This window comes from Panthera tigris, chromosome C2 (genome assembly GCF_018350195.1).
Source record: "Panthera tigris isolate Pti1 chromosome C2, P.tigris_Pti1_mat1.1, whole genome shotgun sequence".
NCBI lineage: Eukaryota > Metazoa > Chordata > Mammalia > Carnivora > Felidae > Panthera > Panthera tigris.
In genome coordinates this window covers 128,309,363-128,330,053 of record NC_056668.1, presented here as the reverse complement: position 1 = coordinate 128,330,053, position 20,691 = coordinate 128,309,363, and the positions used below count along the sequence as shown (strand labels likewise).

General features: G+C 40.4%; 1 protein-coding gene and 1 long non-coding RNA gene across 13 annotated transcripts in view; one reads left to right on the top strand and one right to left on the bottom strand.

Annotated features, from left to right (window-relative positions):
* LOC122230553 overlaps positions 1–14,446 on the bottom strand; it is a 92,928-nt gene extending 78,482 nt beyond the window's left edge. For both annotated transcript variants that reach the window (XR_006207537.1, XR_006207538.1), the window contains exon 1: positions 14,064–14,446. This is a non-coding gene — a long non-coding RNA (uncharacterized LOC122230553). The remainder of the gene's footprint in view (positions 1–14,063) is intronic.
* TMEM108 (transmembrane protein 108) overlaps positions 1–20,691 on the top strand; it is a 359,971-nt gene that overhangs the window by 258,540 nt on the left and 80,740 nt on the right. For 2 of the 11 annotated variants that reach the window (XM_042956444.1, XM_042956445.1), the window contains exon 2: positions 13,913–14,066. The exons of the other annotated variants lie outside the window; for them this stretch is intronic. In XM_042956444.1, the coding sequence (XP_042812378.1) occupies positions 14,045–14,066 (22 nt within the window). In that variant the 5' untranslated portion in view covers positions 13,913–14,044. The remainder of the gene's footprint in view (positions 1–13,912; positions 14,067–20,691) is intronic. 11 annotated transcript variants of the gene reach the window in all.

Sequence of the window (20,691 nt, the reverse complement as noted above, 5' to 3'; positions counted from 1 at the left end):
TGCCGTTTACTAGCTAGTAGCTTTAAAGCAAGACACTCTGAGCCTATTGCTTTTTTGTGAAATGGGATGCTAATGCTTCATATAGTTGCTAGGTTAATCATATGAACCAAGGTATGTAGGAGGCTCTTGGTAAACTATAAAGGGCTTGCTATTCAAAGTGTACTTCAGCATCAATGTCAGAGACAGATATGCAGACTCTAAGACCCTACCCTAGACCTAGAATCAGATTTACATTTTAACAGTATTCCCAGGGCATTTGTATGCCCAGGAGAGTTTGAGAAGCCAGGTAAAATACCACCCTTGAGTTGATTCTTAAGGTGGTTTCTTTAAAGAGACCTGAGGGGAGCAGTTACTGTAAAACTAGACTGTTCCAAATGACCTGAAGATTGCTGAACTACAGAAGCCACTTGATAGTTCAATGTTTTGCCTATTCAAGCTATAAAGTATGCCTTGCAAGGTTCTGGCAAGCCACTATAGTCTCTAGTGAACATTAAAAACACAGCATTCTGACACAGCAGAGAAGGTCCAAGCTCATGGAGGAAATCCTCTGTGCCAACGCCATGATCACTCTGGGTAGACTAATATCAGCCTTGAGTTGATGGATACCTGTTATTCCCAAGTCCTGCTTTTGTTCTGGAGTTCACCATGTCCATCATGAGACCATCCTGGCTTTGCTAGGGAAGGAATGTAAGAACTCAACCCGAGGTCAGCTGCAAGTAGGAACCGGGACTATCTATTCAGGCTTTCTTTGCTACCAGAGGCTGAAGGTGGTGATGACCTCAGATAACTATCTATGCTCACCCTTATGGTGGATTAAAGGAAAAAGCCCTGGAATTTTGAAAAGATCCAAACTCCACAATTCTTTTCATCTACTTTACTTTGGGCCAAGTCTTGGTTAAGTCAGAGAACCCTCAGGGCAAGACCTGCAGGGCCTTTATCCTGGTTCTCAGCACCTTAACTAGGCCAGGATAACTTCCCTGTTAGTTACCTACAAACCCAGAGCCCAGAACCTGTGGTCCCTTCAAGGGCCTATGAAAATGTTTCAGACCTGTAGATCAGCAGCAAAATTAATGACTCCAAAATACAGAAAGAAAACTGCAAAGTAACCATTAAAATGTGTAATTAGCTGGCTGTGATATATAGTATTATGTCAGCTAGTCAAGTACAATTTGAACCTTACAATTATGTGTAAATTGTATGAAATTGTGAGACGTGGACACATTTTAACATGTAAATGTGGTGTGGGGAGAGCCTCCAAAAGTTAGTGTCTAGGGATTAAGAAAGACTTAAAACAGTCCTGGTCATAGCAGTCAGGTGGCATACCCCCCCATCCCTCCCCTGCTAGAGAGTCTGGAACGGGATGATGAGCTACTGTTTTTCTAAAGCAACTGAGGCAGGCTCAAAGGTAAGAGCCTAAGATAGTGGCAAAGAAATGGCAGCAAAAATCAGGACAGCCAAGATGTTCGAAAAAGTACAGGTTTTTGCTCTGTCTCTAGATAATTTTCCTTGTATATTTTTGTACAATCTTTTGTCAGGAGAGGATTTTCTGCTGCTTGTTCTACTATCCTTACTTATTAGTATTGATTAATGGCATGCTCTACATCCTGTGGATTTCTATTTATTTTCTTAATCACAGGCTGTAGAGGTCGAATTAGGCTGAGTGTAAAAGAAGAGTAGGAATCAGATTTTCATCAGTATTTCCCATTTCCCTTTCCCCTCAAGAAAATAATTTTTTTTAGGTTTCCGTTAAGTTACTAATCCAGGTAATGTATAGAACTAAGTGGGAAACATACTCCCTTTGCTCTGAGAGGCCCAATTTAATAAACATTCCTGAAGATAGGAATAAAGGGATCCGTATCAGTTAGCGTTTGCTGCTTAAACTTAGTGGCTTAAAACAACCATCATTTATTTAGCTCACAATTCTACACACCACCTATACAGTGTGTATACATGGACTGACTCATGCCTTTGTACTCAGCTGCCAAAGGAGTTGGAGGTCTGGCTAATCTGGGACAGCTCATCTCTGCTCCACATGGTCTCTCATGTTCCAGCAAGCTAAATAAGCTTGTTCACATGGAGGCTGATCAGGTGTCTAGGAGAACAAACATATATAGAAATGTATAGACCCTTTGAAGTCTGAACTCAAAGCTGACATACTGTCACTTCCACCATATTCTGTTGGCCAAAGCAAGTCACAAACCAGCCTGGGTTAAAGAGGTAGGAAAATAAACTTCACCTCTTCAAAGTCCTATGCAAGGGACATAAATTCTGTGAAGAGAAGAGCTGCAGCCATTTTTACATCTATCAGAATCACAACAAAAGTAACATGGCCCTGAATGAAATCAGTAAATATAAGAGTTAGAGCCAGGGCAAAAGAAGAGAAGAGGGAGGCTGTCTGGGTGGCTCAGTCGGTTAAGTGGCCGACTTTACCTCAGGTCATTATCTCGTGGTCTGTGAGTTCGAGCCCCGTGTCAGGCTCTGTGCTGGCAGCTCGGAGCCTGGAGCCTGGAGCCTGCTTCTGATTCTGTGTCTCCCTCTCTCTCTGCCCTCCCCTGCTTGTGCTTTCTCTCTCTCTCTCTCTCTCTCCTCTCAAAAATCATAAATAGTAAACATTATAAATAATAAGCATTAAAAATAATAATTAATAAAATAAATAAGAGAAGATGGTCAGAGGATTCACATATTTAGATGTAGTCAGACCAAGGTGGGAAAAATGGGGGCCAAAGCTTGCTCATTCCCCAAGAGTTTGCAAAAAAAAATTTTTTTTAACTTTTAAATGTTTATTTTTGAGAAAGAGAGAGAGAGATGGGGGTGGGCAGGGGCAGAGAAAGAGGGAGACACAGAATCCGAAGCAGGCTCCAGGCTCCGAGCTGTCAGTACAGAGCCTGACGCGGGGCTCGAACTCACAGACTGTGAGATCATGACCTGAGCTGAAGTCAAGATGCTTAACCGACTGAGCCACCCAGATGCCCCACAAAATTGATTTTAATAGGGAAATGAATAACCTCTTTAGGCAAAGTTGTATGGTGTGGTTTTGCTGGACAGCTGTGCTTCAAGTATATGCAGAGGCATAGCATCAGATAAAAATTAATCTTACAGTAGACACCATAAAGCTGGGAACAACCCTGGCTGATTGAGCATCTTTATCTGTGCCCTGTAACCAAGGACAGAGAGGTTTTGTGTAAATGAAAAAATGTTAGTCACATGGCTAAGAAAGTGGTGAGCAGAGATAGCACTTCCAGACAGAAGCACGAGAACAGTTGACACACTGGGTGGTGTTGGAGAGGGATGCTTCTCGCTGCTGTAGTGAGAAGCAGAGGTTGGTTCAGGGTAGCCCTGCTCCTGGCTCTCACACTAACCTGCTCTGTGCCACTGCCCAAGTCACCTTCCCTTTCTGGGCTCTGGTTACCTTCTCTACCAAATAAGAGAGTGGGTTTGGTCATCCCTGTGGTTAGGGTTAGGATTATAGGGCTAAATACCTCAAAACATAATGGCTCATCCCAAAAATTTCTTCCTATACAGAGAGAAAATAATGTTTTCAGACCATTTTAATCCTGGTCTCTGGCTGAGTTTTCCTGGCCATGGGCCTCAATGCCAAACCTAATTTTACGACCCTTCTTTGAGATACAGTAAATAGTTACACAAATAAGAATCAGAAGGAACTCTACAAAGATCGAGAAGCCCCTTTATTTCACTGTGTTTCCCAGAGGCATTTTAAGACACACAGGGCTCCCTGTTGGAGTACAAAGATTCAACACACAGTCCTGTTTATGTTCTCCCCACCCGCACAGCAATCCACATATGTTAATGCAGTCATATTGTTGCTTACCTCCTTGCATAAACTCCTCATATCTGATATGCTTAGAAAGCATGCTTTTCACTTGGCATTTTAGTTCATGGATAAATTGGGTCACCAAGGAAGTCTTCACGCAATACCAAAGAAGGATCCTCTATACCTGGCACCAGTTAGCCAATATATCCTTGTTCCAGTGTTGTGCATTTCCATCATAATTTCATTTCTGTTTCCCTACTGGTTGGAAAGTTAAGATTGTGTTCACTGTCTCTGTCTCCATTCAGCCTTCTTATAAAAGGTGGAGTTCATTGCAGCATTATTTGTAATAGTGAAAAGTAGGACATCGTAAGTGCCCATAGAGGGAGGAATGGTTTAATAAATATGCAAGGGAATACAACCCAGCAGTTAAAAGGGGTAAGATTCCTTGGTGTTAACGTGGAATGTTGTCCAAAAGATACGGATAAATTTAAAAAACTGAACAATGCTATAATATTTTTGGAAAGGTTAACCTAAACTATGTATTTCAAGGTTGGTGTGTAAGTGAGGCAGCGTCTCTCAGGAAGAACACAAAAATAGGTAACCAGTTTTCTCAGGGCAGCAGAGTAGATGGGGATAAGAAGAATAACAAGAATATTTGTTTTTTCTACATTACTTAGATTGTTAACATTAAGAATATAATCAGGGGTGCCTGGGTGACTCAGTTGGTTAAGCAGCCGACTCTTGATTTGGACTCAGGTCATGAGCTCACATTTCATGGGATGGAGCCCCGTATGGGGCTCTGTGCTGACAGCATGGAACCTCTTGAGATTCTCTCCCTCCCTCCCTGTCTGCCCCTCCCCTGTTCATGTGTGTGCTCATTCATTCTCTCTTCCTCCCTCCCTCCCTCTCTCTGTCTCTCCCCCTCTCTCTTTCTCTCTCAAAATAAATGTTAAAAAAAAAAGAATATAATGATATTACAAGTGCAATCTAATCTAAAACAACAACAACAAATGAATAAAAAGCAGTATCAGACCAATAAATAAGGAGAATAAACTGATGGTTACCAGAAGGGAAGGGATTGGGAGTTTGGGCAAAATGGGTGAAGGGAAGAAACAGATACAGGATTCCAGTTATGGAATGAGTAACTCACAGGAATAAAAGGTACAGCATACAAAATATAGCCAATGATATTGTAATAGCGATATAACAGAACAGATGGTAGCTGCATTTGTAGTGAATATAGCATAACATATAAACTTGCCAAATTACTAAATTGTACACCTGAAACTAATGTAACATTATGTGTCAACTATACTCAAAAAAATGATAGGAATATATTTTGTGCAATTAAAATTTTTTAAAAAGGATTTTTATAAAGCAGTAGGTGGTGATGATTTATGTCCACCTCTGGATGTAAGCAAATAAAAAAAAAGTGGGGAAAAAATTGCTTGCCCTTTCTCAGAGTAATAACCCGGGACCCTGTGAGTTGGGTATTATATTTCTGACCCACCCATGTGAAGGAAAATAACAAAAGTTTTGGAAAGTAAAAAGCCATTATATTCCAACCTGGACAAGAATCACCTGAAAACGTCTGCATTTCAGGTTTTAATTACTCTGTCATTTGTTTTGTTCTCAGAGTGAATTCTGGAAGTGACAGATTTTTCTCAAATACTGTGCAATTTAAATACAATTAACTCCTTACAATTTAATTACGAGAGTACTAATTCTTCAGAATCTGGGCAATCAGAAAGCTCCTATGATCAGCTTTTCTCTCTATTCTACTTTTTGAGAATGAGACAAACAAGAGGCTAAAATCAGGGAACTCTTCCAAAAACACCTTTTAGGTTCTGTCATGGGGTCAATCCAGATGACACTTAATTTCTTACACCGTTAGCAATTATAGTATCATATGGTGATAACTAATGTTTGTAACAAAGGCAGTGAGATACTGCAAGTTCCTAATGTGTCTTTGGAAATTTCAAAAAAAGGTACAATTGTATGTGGTATGTAGTGTTGCTTACTGTATTTTTGAAAATTATAATCCATATGCCATATAATTGGTGCCTCTCAGGGACCCAGGAAAATTGGCAATAACATCTCCAAATCAAGAGATATGGGAGGAAAGACCTGTGCAGAGTGTTTTCAGATATCAAATGTGGACTAGCCACATGTGTCTAATGGCTGCCATCCTGGACAGCATGATTCTAGAGCATTCTGATAAGGAGTCTTCCTGGCCAGGGTGCTGTTAAGCATAGCATGGTATTCAAGATTGAGAGGCAGGCTCACTTGCCTCCATCAGCCATGTCTTTCTCATCCTCCCATTTTGTCTCCTCAGCTCCCAGACAGCCAGAGAGGCAGCATCTAATCCTTGCTGCACACAACACATCCCTCCCAGCTCTCCTGCACCCTTTGCTGCAGCACCTTCTGGCAGCTCCCTCAGTGCCTACCAGCAGGTTGGAAGCATGCTGAATTCTGCAGGGCTAGCCTTTCATTCTACCCTCCTACCCTCCGTGGATGTCCTATTCCCCAGATCTTCCCAGAGTCCTACTGGTGTATGCACAGAACAGACTGTTCAAAGGGCTGACATGGGTTTGGCCTTCTGCATCGACATCATCTTCCTGCCTCTCTCAGGCAAACTGGTTTCTAAGCCCTAGTAATACATTCTCCTTCTTCTCCTCAGTCTACCCTCAAATGGCTGCTTTTGCCAGGTGATAGCTGACATTCCTACTTCACCTTCTTTACATGGGGCAGGTGTTGCTGGCTTCAGTTCTGCTCCAGCAGCCTGGAAGGTCACAGCCCACACAGTTCTGGAAGTGCTGAGTCCCAGCTCCAGTGGTTCCTGACAGCAATGCTACCTAGTGACTGGCTAGGTGTTTTCAGTTTATCTCTTTCAGAAAATGGCTTTTGATTTTTTTTTCACATGTTATTTTTCTGAATTACTGCTTTTGGCTGTTCAGACTATCTCAAATTAATGCCAAAACCCTGACTTATTCAAGCCAAAAATAATCTACAACCCTCCTTTTCTGCTAGTTTTTGTAAGGATATTTCACTTTGTCTTTTGAGCTCTACCTGGGTTAATTCTGGTTTTGTCTTCTAATTCGCTGATTACTGAATCACTGTTTAAGATTTATTCAATGTATTAAGTTTTTTTTTTTCATTTCAATGAATGAATTTATTTCAATTAATGAATTTAACTACCAATATTTTAATTGGTAAATTTTCTTATTCTTGTCTTATTTTTGCATTCTTTGTATTATAAATTCTGTTTTTTAAGTGAAAGATACTAGTTTGTTTATCTTTAGAGTATCATAAACATATTTACCTTAAAATATTTGTTAGACTGTTCCCTAAAATATATTTCATCTAGAACAGCACTATCTAATAGAACTTTCTACAGTAAATAAAATTATCTGTATCTCAGCAGTCCCGTATGGTAAGCCATTAGTCACATGAGGCAGTTGAGTGCTTGAATTTTATTTGATTTTGCTTTGTATTTAAATTTAAATAATCCATGTGGCTAGTGGCTACCATAATAGATAACACAGATCTAGAATATCTTCAAAATCGATTTGCTGTTTTTGGTATTAGGTTTCCTCATATGTTTTGGAATTTTGGTTGGCAGGTTCATTGTAAATGGGAGATAGTTCTCTCTGTGTGGTTTCCTCCTTTCCTGTTTAGTGGTTTTCGGTGCTCTCCACCAGTATGCTAGTCTAGAACTATATCTTAAAGTGGCACATTGAAGCTTTTGCTACAGAGACAGATTATGAATGTTGAAAGATACATGGGTGGCGTGGTCAGTTACTGATCAGACCATGACTTTGTTCTTCTTCCTTGGACTTCCCACCTGCTAAAAACTGTAGCCCCAAGCAGCAGCTAACAATGACACACTTTTTTACTCTACTTTCACAAGCAGAAGAGCCTCCTTCCTCCATCCCCTGAGACCCTGACCTCAAGCTATGAGCCTGGTTCCTGTCCCTAGCTCCTTTGAGTATTACTAGACCCTTTGCCCTGCCAGAGCTGGGCTACCATCTCAGGCTGCTGCCTGCCTCCAGACTGGATGTCCTGCTGGCCTGTGGCTTCAGCCCTCCTCAATGCTTTACCTTTCTGTTCCATTTCTGGCCCGTGGATATGTGTATCTTGTTTTGGGGTCTAGCTGTGTCTTTTTAGTTTTCTATTTCTATAACAGGCAATGCTCTTTGAGCCAAGGGACAAAAAGGGGATACACCAAAACCTAAAGCTATCTTAGCCAATGGGATCCCCTCTGATAACTTTTCTAATCCTAAAAGACTTTTTCATTCCTACCTTCCCCAGGAATTTAGTCACACATATGAAAGAACATAGGCTGTCATAAATTTTCTTTTTGAGAGAGAGAGAGAAAGAGAGGAGAGAAAGAAACAGGCTCTACACTCTGTGCAGAGCCCAAGGCAGGGGCCCAGTCTCACAACCACGGCTCAGTCTCATGACCTGAGCCGAAATCAAGAGTCAGACACTTAACCAACTGAGCCACCCAGGAGCCCCTCGTTAAATATTTGTTGAGTGAACATACAAAATATCAAATCTAAAGACAAGTGTTAGTTAGTAAAATCCCACAGCTGTCAATAAACCCCTTCTGTTATCTAAATGAAATGATACAGTGTGTTCAAACTCTCTTCCACTAAGCCACACAGGCCCCCAGAACTAAGGCAAGCACATTATTATCCAAAACCAGACACTTTTCAAGAATGAAAGAGAATGTTCTTAATAATTACCCCAGAATAGCAAGCTTAATTGCAACTATGCCAAGCACACAAATGAGTGGTTACTTTATCCCATGGCCAACTTGCTAGTGTTTAGTTTCATCAGATCCCTGCATACACCCCAGTGTCCTCTTCCTTTTGCTCACTTCTCCTGATATTCCAGGTAAGGGACTACAGCACCTCTTTTTATAGCCTCTTTCTCTGGCCCCATTCTTCCCTTCTTCTCTGAAAAGAGTCAGTCTTTTAAAAAATTTAGTATTAAAACTGGAGAACTAAAATTATTTTTCTGGATCTCTTCCTCTCCTAATACCTCCCCAAAATCACTGAAGTAATCCATCCTATACAGCAATCAGACAAAACCTTACATGCTCAGATTCCTCTTGAACACTCTCCTTAACACCCCTCATGGGTCTTGGTTTCCCTTCAACAAAGCCATCATCACTCTCAGTGGTCTCCTCCAGACTAGCTGTGACCTTGACCAGCCCTTGGCTGACCCAGTTCATTTATACATTTAACAGCATGCCAGCCATTCTCCTCCAAGACCACTTGGCTCTAATTCTAGGAGGGGCAGTCATGCTGTGGTGTTAAGTTTATCTGCTGCTGTGTGAAAAACCAGCCTAAAACTTGGCACCTTCAAACAATAACCATATCTCATATCTCAGCAGCAAGGGCTGGAAAGCTGAGCTCAACTGGCACTATCAACTGAAGTACCTACATCTGGCCTCTCCTGCACAGCAGTCTCATGGCAGTGGATTTTCTTAGCTACAAGCTCAAGTTTCCCAACAAGACTGTCCCAAGATAAGGCAAATGCTGCAAAGCTTCAGATGACCTAGGCTTGGAAGTCCCAGGAATCACTTAAATTGCATTCTCTTGGTTAAGCAGGTCACTCAGACAGACTCAGATTTAAGTGGGAACGAAGTTAGACTCCCCCTCTCAATGGGAGGAATAGCAGAAAATTTGTGGTAATCTTGAATTTACCACACTTGGGTTTTTAATGATCCTGAAAGGGATTCCCACATGTGATCCACGTTATCTTGCCTGTATCAGTCTAGGAACATAAGAGGACAGCTGCACAAGGAACAAAGCAGTAATGAAACCTCTGACCCTGGCCACTAAGCAGTCTTGAACATACGTGCATATCCAGTAATACACTGGTATACCTGTATATGTAGTGAATACACAGGTAGGTCACTAGATCACCACTGCCTTAGTAACCAAAAAAGTTTCTCTTACCAGGAAAGCAGAAGACAGAGCAGATATGAGAAGGATTGCATTTTATTAATGTAGACTCTGTTACCTGCTTCTCTGACCATGTGTTTTTCTTAGATTTTCATCTAATTGATACCCACATTTGAGTATTTACTATTTTTTCAGTCCTAGCATTGAATCCTGTGCTCTTTTTTTGCTTTAAAAGTAGACAGAAAGGCTGGACAAGCAGGAGACTCAGATCCCACCACAGCCCCATTTCACTGGCCCTGGAACTGAGTGTTAGTGGCAAGAAGGTTCTTGGCATTTTTAATAATTCACCTGCTCCAGACAGTTTTATGTAGTGAGGTTTGGGAGATAATGAGCAGGTCACTGATAAAGAATATGGATTAAAATTCCCCCAAAACCTTATTTATAAGGTCTTTTTAGAAGTTGATCAAGGCTGAGTGTATTTATGAGTCAGTGACTCCATTAACCCTGTAAAAAACTGTTAGAGTACCATAGAGTATTCAAGTATGTAACACAATATGTCACATGTATTTACTCCCTGAACAAGCTAGTGACAAATGTGATTTTACTGAGTCCTCACCCTCCTGAGTTACATGGAAGTTAATAGAGTTACTTCTAGCCATTTTGCTCTGTTTGCCAAATTATTTTTATTTGCTCCTTTTTTTTAAACTTTATTTATTTTGAGAGAGAGAGAACACAAGCAGGGGAGAGGGGAAAAGGGAGAATCCCAAGCAGGCTCTGCACTGTCAGCACAGAGCTCGACCCGAGGCTCAAACCCACAAACTGTGAGATCATGACCTGACCCTAAATTAAGAGTCAGACACCCAACCGACTGAGCCACCCTGGCGCCCCTTCATTTGCTCCTTTTATGAAATGACTAGTCATCTTTGGGAGAAGCTAAGTGGAAATTTTGATGTAATGTTGATAGCAGACTGTAATGAAATGAATGCTGTGACAGAAGATATGCTAATAAAATTTCATAACAATCTCCCAGTCTAAGATACACTCATTGCCTAAAGAAACAGATGCTGGCTATAGATGATTGTACATTTTCCCCTTGGGCTAAGTAAAACCCAAAGAATTTTAGTTAGGGCTTCTCTCATATTAGTAAACCAAATAGACTTTAAATCAAAAAGTACAAATCAATAATCTGTTCAACTTTGTTGAACACAGATAATCACTTAGGTTCCACAGCAAGCAAATTCAAGAGAGCTAAATGGAGAATTTTGCTGCTGTGGCATGGAAGTCAGAGAAGTGCTTAATGTTCCAGGCATCATTCCTCACTCACAGGGGAGCCTTAGGCTAGGTTCAGGATGATGGACCTAGAAGCCCTGAAATGGGAACAATTTCAGTTACATTTTAATCAAGCCCCAGGAGAGAAAGGAGAATTATGTGAAATCATTGATAGAAAATAGAGGTTGTTTCTTGCCCTTACAGTCATTTGTATACTTCATAGCTGAACAGCGGGATAAATTAGGAGTTGTGCCCCTCACAACTTTTTTTTATGCATGGTGGTTCATGAAGGTGTGACCTATCTCCCTAAACTGGTTTTTCCCAGTTTTTCCAAAACTGTGCTGTAATAGATTAGCAGCATTCTGATACACTTAATTTAGCAAAACCCTGCTACATATGAAGTGCCAGGAGGTAAGAAAAAACTTAAGCTTCTCCCCTACCCAGAGAATATTTCTACCTAGAACCAAGAAATCAGACTATATTTGATGTGGCTTAGTTGTTTATAAAAAGCATCTGATGCCATGCAAATGCCTTATGTTCTCCAAGGTGAGTTCTTTATGGAAAGAGTGTTTGCTAAAATCTACTGATTGTAAGTCCGTTTGCAGCAGCCCTATTCCCTGTGGTCATGGATATGCCTTTGTATTGGGGAAAATCACATAAAACACATTAGTCTCTGCTTGTGTGATGACACATCCCTGGAGAGGAGGTACTGACTGCTTCACATATAGAAGAGCTACTGGTGCTGAGGTGACAGTAATAATACCTAACACTTCAGGATGCTCAGCACTCTGCTAAATACTTTGCACATATTAACCCATTTGATTTCCACACATACAAAAAAAAATTGCTGAAACATTTACAGACAAAATTCTAGGATTTACATCCTAATTATAGGGAACAGGGTATACGGGGTATGGCTGGAATAAGGTTGGCCAAAAGTGACTGATTCTTGGGACTTGGTGACAAGAGACAGGGTTCATGGCTTTATTGTATGTATTTTCATGTAGGTTTAAGATTTTACAATAATAGAAAGCAAAACAAAAACTGTGAGGTAGATACTGTTATTTTCCTTATGGAGGGGAAACCTTGTGCAAGTTCACACAACTCCAAAAGCTATGCATCTGGTTGCTTTACCCACTGTTCTGAAATTGCACCAAAACTCCTCAGGATGCAGCAGTGAACTAACTAGCTGGGGTACTGAAAGATATTTTAAATTGTGGATGGAAGCACAGCAGTACTCCACATCTGTCAGATACCATCTGAACTGGTAGCTCAAATTCAGCTTCCACATTAGAATGCATTGAATTCCTATGATGCTACCTTGTGAAGCTGGGTTTTTTTTCAGCACTGTGGTAAAAAGCAAGTTCCATGTGAAAAATCAAAATGGAACAAGGACTGAGGGTGCTGGTATGCAATCTGATTCTGAGGTTTGAGAAGTTGCACGATACCAGTAATGCACACACCCCATTAGTAAATAATTCTGGTACTAAAGAATAAAATTAAAATATTTTTCTTTCAATGGGTGTGTATTTCATTTCATACAGCTACTGAGTTGTTAGGACATAAGTACTTTAGCTTTGGGGGCCTAAGTGCCCTGTGAACCAAAGTTTGGGGAAATCTCTACACTACACTGCCAAAGATGTAGAAGCTGAAACATGGGACATCTAAATGTCTGTCCCCTATGCTAGCTCAGCCTCCTCGTAAAAAGCAAGACAGTGTCAGGGTACCTGGCTGGCTCAGCTGGAAGAACATACAACTCTTGATCTTGGGGTCGTGAGTTTAAGCCCCACGTTGGGTGTAAAGATTACTTAAATAAATAAAACTTACAAAAAAAAAAAACAAAAAAAAAACCTGTTTCATTCACTTACCCATTCAACCAGTACCTACTGTTTACCAGGTGTTGTGCTAGCCATTGGGGGGTGGGGGTGGGATGGGGTGGGTGGGGATACATCAGTGAATAAGATGGACAAAAATTCCTGCCCTGGGGCTTATCTGCTGATGAGGAAAACAGACAATAATCAGAATAAACAAATGATGTCTATCATTATATTAGATTATGATAAGTGCTAAGAAGGGGACAGAACCAGGGGGATAAGAATGTAGTAGGGCAGGGAGGAGGTAAAATTTTAGACAAGGTGACCAGGGAAGGCCTCACTAAGCTAACAGTTTGGTAAAGACCTGGAACAGGTAAGAAAACTATCAGCCACTTAATTACCTCTTACCAAAAAATAAATAAATAAACTGATTCAGAAACAGAGCCCTGACGTTGTGCAAACAAATAGAAAATTAATGAGAACTGGCCTCATCAGATAGAGTAATTCATGGAAAAGGAAAAGAAAAATGGTGTATAACTTTTCTTCTCTGTGGATTACCTCACTCCACTGGATCCCAAACTTAAATAAGGAAACAAAGGTAATAATCATACCAGCTCAGTACTGTACCTCAGTTACAGTGAGAAATGAAGAAGGACCCAGAGATTTTATGCAAATAAGAAGTGATGAATCATGGGTATCTACTCCTAAAGCCAAGACTACACTGTTAGCTAACTTGACAATAAGTTAAAAAAAAAAAAGTGACTTGTTTAAGCCAACAAACTGTTAAAAAAGAAAAAAAAAGTTATGCTGTCATGAATTGAGATGCTAAATGGCACTAGCTAAAATGCTTAGATGTTTTAAATGGTATCTACACTATACTAATACAGCTGCTCGTATAACAACAACAATATTTTGGTTTTGTATGGAGATGTTTTACGAAGATGAGAGTAGAGGGCCATAAGGGGATTTTTTTTTTTTTGAACCTTGAGTAACAGACAGAAGTCAATACTGAAAATGTTAATAGCAATTAGAACTATCAGTCAAAACAAGCAGTGGGTTGTTTTCCGTCTTGGCACCCTCTAAAAACCTTATAATTGGAAATATCAGAAGAAAAAAAGTTTATCAGTACTGAATTTTTTTAGGGGACAGCTGCAACCTTCATGGACTGTGGAATCTCCCTGAGCCTTGCCCAAGAGAAAATTGCAGATTTGTTGATTATAAGCCCTCTGGATATCCTGTGTTGCTGAGCTTATTGTCTTACTTCTGTGTCCTTAATGAAGCCATCAAACTCACCCGGTAGGTTTCCTGAAGGGATCTGGTGCCATTCCAGCTTCTTTGCTTTCCATCTTGGCCTTGATCAGCCCCAGATTCTTGGCAAGGTATAGACTCAGACTGTCTCTCTACCACCTCCTTCTAACCCCCCCCCCAAATTTGGAGTTAATCCCACTATAAATCATCTCTTGTTAAAACCATTTTGCAAAGCAGGATCTGCAGTGGTTCCCAACCCTAACCGTACATCTGAATCCCCTAGGAGCTCAGTAACAACATAAATCTGGATTTAATACATTTGGGACGAAACCCAAATTTGTATGTTTAACAAGTGCCTCAGATGAGTCTGTTAGAAAACACTTAATGGGGATCTTAAAGGGTGAGTAGAAATTTACCAGATCGGCAAAGGGAAGAAGAGAATTATTTTACGCATGGATATAGAACACCATATGGAAGTATGAACAAGGGAGTAGGGGAGGGGGGTGGAGTTCAAGGAAGTGCACATTTTCAAACTGTGCTCCAAAAGAGTGCTCAAATGGGGAGGAAGCTGTTTTATAAATATTAGGGTTCTAATAAGTTTTCTTCTAATAAGAGTTTTGCTGCTAAGCTCCTTTCCGGTTCTGCTTTCAGCCTTACCAGGTGGTGGGTTCCTCCCCTAGTCCTCATTAGGCCCCATGAGGTCTTGGAATGGTCTCAGGCTTTCCTTTGATCCTGTCATAGCTACCTCTTATTTGTTCCTTGTTCTGGCACTGATTGTCATCATAAGAGAGAGAAACAATATGGCTGGAACTTGGAACTCAGCTACTTATAAAATGCATCAGGCAGGAGGAACCCACCCCAAAGTGCTCTACAATTTGCAGTAACTTAGTGTGACTTTTAGCCTGCCCATAACTGGCAAGTTTTTCTCAAGCACCAAGGCCCTCCTTCCTTTGCTCAGACAGATACCCTAGCCATAGTTCTCTATTGTAGAATTATGAATTTATTGTCAATTTTATCAAACAAAGCTTTGTAAGGAGCTCTGGACTTGAGATAGGTGACACTTGGCTTCCAGTTCTAGTTCATATGTCACTTATTTAACCTCAGCCAAACAACCTAACCAAAAAGTATCTTCTCTACATCTCAGTTTCCTTTTTTATAAAACTGGAATTCTAGTAAGCTTTGCTTTCTGCAGCCAGGAATAACAGATGAGATCTTACATGAATGGAGTTTTGAGAAAAGGGATACAGATATGGTACTATTTCTTAAGAATAATAGGGAATAGAACCTTGAGTAATTCAATCTCCACAGATAAGTTGCTTTTTCTGAGACACTAAGAAGAATCAATTTACCAATAGGCACCTTTCAGAAATGTTAACTGTCATGGATAATGTTTACATCTAGACCACTTGCCATTTATCCAAGGATTTGGCCCCCAGCTTTCTTGAACACTGAATCCACAGATGAAGCCAGTCATGCTTTCTTTCGGATTCCTATTGAAATTACTACTTCCCTCCATGAAAGCGTTTATCACACCCCTCAAAGGCAGAAACCTTCTTCCAATCTGTCCCCAAGCCTAACACAGGACCTGGCACATAGTAAACCCTTAACAAATGTCAGCTGTTAAATGAATGAGTTTGGACACTGTCCAGCATTGGATTGGATGCACTTCAGGCCAAAGATTAGCACAATACACGTTCCTGAAATGGGATGGATTTTAAAGATTCATCTTGCCAACTTCCTGTCCAGGAAGCTGGCCAGAGCCAACTTTCAAGCACCTAATAAATTAGGACCCCTTATTTTTAGTTCCTTCTTGAGAAGGACATTGAGTGGTTTCACTGGCTAACTCATCAAGCATGAGTATCCTTTGTGCAGATGAAGTTCATTTCCTCTTCCACTTAAAAGAAATGGGAGTAGAATACACCCACATCTTGTATATAGTTTTTTTTTTACATAATTGAAGGCTCCTCTTATATCACAGAGTCTGATCTAGTTTAGGTTGGAAGCAGGGCCCATCATCTCAATTAGAGTAGAATTGAAGAACTAAGAAATTGTCAACTTGAATTTTAGAATTACTTCTAACAGCAGCTGGTAACATGGAAATCAGCTTCAGTGCACTAAGGGGAGATGCTGCAGATTGGAACACTGCCATCCTTTTGGCAAACAGACCAGACTAATATGCAGAAGATCTTGGATTTCTTATGTCTGAATATTACTGTTCTACTCTCTGAAGGGTTTAGTCCTCTATGCCTTATTTCATGTGACTTGAATGAATTTAATTTACTAGAAGTCCTTTATTTTGGATAATGAGTATTTTTATTTCTCCTCTTTAGAAAAATACAGGGCATCTTTAGGCAGAAGGAAAGTGATAATATTAAACGTATGGAAGAAAGTTTTACCCTCCAGTAAAAATCTTCCAATCCTAGAGCTATCTTGGCTGTTAGCAACATGGCTCTAAAATTCTTTGAGTTTCTCAGAAGAATGTGGTAATAAAAAGTGAAACCACCTTTTTTGTGTTGTCTTAAGAAAGAAATCCAATTTAGAGTTGAGAAGCCAAAAGAAATTGTAGAACCACAGAAACGCACACCGTTATGTCACAGAGCCATCACTACATGATGACTCATCTAAGGATATTTTCTCTACTTCCTTCAAATATGATTATTTCTGGAAAATTTAATTTAAATACTGGTATAAAGATTATTTCTGGAGATGGGACATTTGCCCCCTGTGATAATTCTCTTATCTGCAGAAGGGTTGAATCTATTAATTCCCATGTAGCAATATTGAGATGTATCTTATTGGCTTGCTTGATTTTTTAAACTTCTATCCCAATTGATAGAAGCTAATTAAAATTAGGTGCACATGAGCTTTTATTAAATGGCTGCTACAAAGATGGTAAAATTCAGGAAGTGATGGTCCAACCCATTCCCTTTAATAATGTTGACAGATTCACAATTGGGATAATTTAAGATTTATGAGATTCTAAGCATCCATATGTCCTTACTATTTCCTGAGGAATTGCTTTTAAAGAAATGAATGTATGTGCCATTTCAGCCTAATGAGAGCAGAACCACCAACTTAATAGTGTAGACCCTTACCTAAAATCAGAGTTCACCAACACTAGTAGTAGGATTGTGGGCAAAAACATTTGGGGTTTATCTATCAAGTTAATTAAAGGCTGTGTTTTCAGCTACTCCCCATTATATACTTTTGTAACAAATTATGGGAAAATGATGAATTTGGTAAAACTTAGGATGCTAAGATCACAAATTAGCATATAGATTATAAATACTTTTCTCATATTTGTTTCATAAAACAAGTCTGGAGATTGGAATAAGTTATCCAAAATTTTTGTTGCAAAAACTAAACAGTGTGCCCCGTACCCTGAGAATCCTGGCATTTGGGATCTGGAAGCAGCCTTTGAGAGCAACTCCTCTAGAGGGGAGGGATGAAGAAGTGGTCCCCAAGAGCTCTGGTTCCATACCTGCTTGCCATTGTGTAACCGTGTGATCTTGGTCCCATTAGTTGCCCACAACTGACCCACAGTTGCCTTATTTGTAATGGAGTTGGTGATAACACATATACCCGCCTGGAAAGTTGTAAGCATGAAATGAAATGTCCTGAAAGCATTATATGAACTATAAAGCCCAGTGTCAGTGTTAGTCATTATTATTACTGTTACCTAGAAAACCCTCCCCCTCACTTTGCTCATGAAGAGCACAAGTATGCAATGACTTGCCCAGGAGTTTCTTCCTATCCCCAGGAGACACTGAAAGAACCAGGAGGGAGGCAATAAGTTCAACGCTAGGGCCACCACTGGCTGCTGGACAACTTGATTACACTATTTTGCCTCACCCCCTACAGAGGGATAAAGAACTATAGGATAGAAAGGATGCTATTGGATTAGCACACCCGCAGTACAGCTGGGCCCACTAAAGAAGAGAAAACCACATGGTGTGGGATGTACAGTGCACCAAGGCCCCTGAATAAAAACATTTTATAGGCAGCAAAGGGTAATGGGGCTATCTGTAGGGGCACAACCCCTCTTACTACAGTGAAAGAACAAGACAGAGTGTTCTAAGACTGGGAAGAGCTCTTGTCCAGACTATCTCCAGAATTCTCCCTTGTCTTATTTTTTATTCCTGTTGCTCCTTACATTTCTAATGTCCAAGTGGTGTATTCACTCTTAACACTCTGGTTCAAATATTAACAAAAGTCCCTTTTTTTTTCTTGGCTTTCTCTTAGTCATGTTTAAATTTTCAAAAGAATTTTACTTAATATTAAAAGCAGGCAAAAAAAGATCGTAAAGCCATCAAAACAGTGAAGTCAGGATTTAAATCCCAGAGTATCTGCCCCCCAAACCCTTGATTTTTTTGAGCTCATTAAATGTAAGATAACCATCACATTGTTAAGACAAATTATGCACACAGGAGGCAGGGTGCTTAGAACTCTCATGGGGATTTATATTTTCACACACAATGCATGAAAAATTTGATGCACAAAGAAGTCACGTTTCTGCATGTGTTTCCAGAACTCAAAATATCAAGTAGCCAGGCTAACCAATAAGTATCATGTAAGTATTAAATTATCAATACCAATTTGCTAGACTAAAAAAATAAAAAGTAATGATCAAACATTTTCATTGAGCATTTCATTTTCACTTTGTCCAGATCTCTATCCCACTTCTTGTATGGAGATGGACAGGTTGAAGGAGGCACCTGCCTGAGCCAAGGCCATTGATGTGGCAAGGGCCAGTGGAGGAGGACAGAGGGTTGTTTGGGGCCATTGATGGACAGTGAGGCTAAGGTCCAGCATAGAAAGGTCACAAACAAACATGGGGAGAGTATCAGGATAACTGCCAGAAACTAAGATGGACTGAAAGTGTGTCTGACTCAAAGGTATAGATTCTAAGCAAACAGCTGTCTCATCAGGTGGGAAGAAAAAAGAGGATACAAACCAGTGAGAATGATGGACTCCTGTTATTGTCTGCTATCCTCACTTTCTTGGGGGTCAGAGGGAAGCTTAGCCCTCAGATACCGGATCAAGACAATAGAACAAGGCCCAGTTTGAGCTGAACCTCAGATCATTTTGGTCTCTAAAGGGGGTCAGAACGATATCAGGCTAGCAGTAGCTTTTTCTTAAATGCATGCAGACACACTAATAATGCTCATTAGGCATATAGCTCATTCGAATTTAGAGTGTTTAATTTGTGTCCCTGTGTAGTTGCCAGGACAGATGTGTGCATGGCTTAGGCATACTTCTCTCTGCATGAGACAGATGTCAGGATATTGGGCCATGTTGGAAAAATGCCAGTATGTTTGTTAGTGACAATACATTGTCAGCCTCCCTTCCCCCAACTGGTATTTTCATTTTTGTAGTTAAAATGCCAGTCCCAGCTCAGAAAAGAAGGATTTTGAGAGAGGTAGAAGAAGACAGAAGCAGGGTAATTGTGGAGAAGAAAATAGAAAGTAACCAAGAGGTAGAAGAAAGGGAAAGCTTTGGGTCAGTCATTCCCTATAACTAAAATAGTCTAGATCATTTAGGATTCACACACATTACTGGGATTCAACCTGCTTTTGGAGAGAGATTAAAAATGAAGAATCCTGGGGGTGCCTGGGTGAGTTAGTCTGTTATGCCTCCAACTCTTGATTTCAGCTTAGGTCGTGATCTCATGGTTGGTGGGATCAAGCCCCATGTTGGGCTCTGCACTGGCAGTGTGGAGCCTGCTTGAGATTCTCTCCCTTCCTCTCTCTGTCTGTCCCTCCTCTGCTCGTGCTTCTATTTCTCTCTCTCTCTCTCTCTCTCTCTCTCTCTCTCTCAAAATAAATAAACTTAAAAAAAAAAAATGAAGAATCCTGGCCCCACCCCAGAGCTGCTACTTCTTAAAGACCATGGACCTTTTATAGGCCATGGGCCAACCCTGAGAGCCACTGGCTGTGGCAATCTCTAAGGTTTCTTTCTAGCCTTGAGAACCTTTGCTTATGAGAAGGAAGGGGAAAAAAAAGAGTTGGAATGAACACCTAAGGCGTGACTGTTACATCCATGTTACTTTATCCTGGGGAAGCTGCCCTTCTGGTAAAGTCTGATAAGATATCAAGATCACAGGAGGCGAAAGAAGGATGTTTGATGTGCGTGTTAATATCTTTCTGTTGTCAGAGTTATTTCACCAACTGTGGCACATCCCTCACTAATGAAAGTTTTTTATCCCCACCTTGTAAGTCTCAAATGTTTTGATCTCTTTGATGTCTTTATCCATCTAACCTGCAAAGATGCTCGAAGCTCCACCCCTCCCCCCTGGACCACCCCACTAGTGAGTCAGAGGTAGGTAGAAAGGAAGTGCCAGCCCCCTGGCTTTAGTCCCTCTTCTCTGTTCCTGGCTACTGAAACCTCTTACCCCATTTATCTTCCTCTTGGAGATATTCTTATGAGTAGGTTTCTATTAATTCTAGGTACAGCAGACAAATCCTCCTACTCTTCCAGAAGAACCAGAGGCTCAAGAAGAATGTCCCCCTCTGTCTATCCCATCACTCCTTAGTAAATCTTGTCAAGACTCCCTAAAACTTACTAAAGCTATACAAAATGTCTAGAAAACAGATCTCCTCAATCACAATACAACTGTCTCCATTTTATGTAGTTTCTTGATGAATTTCCATATTCATATTTTACATAGAGCATT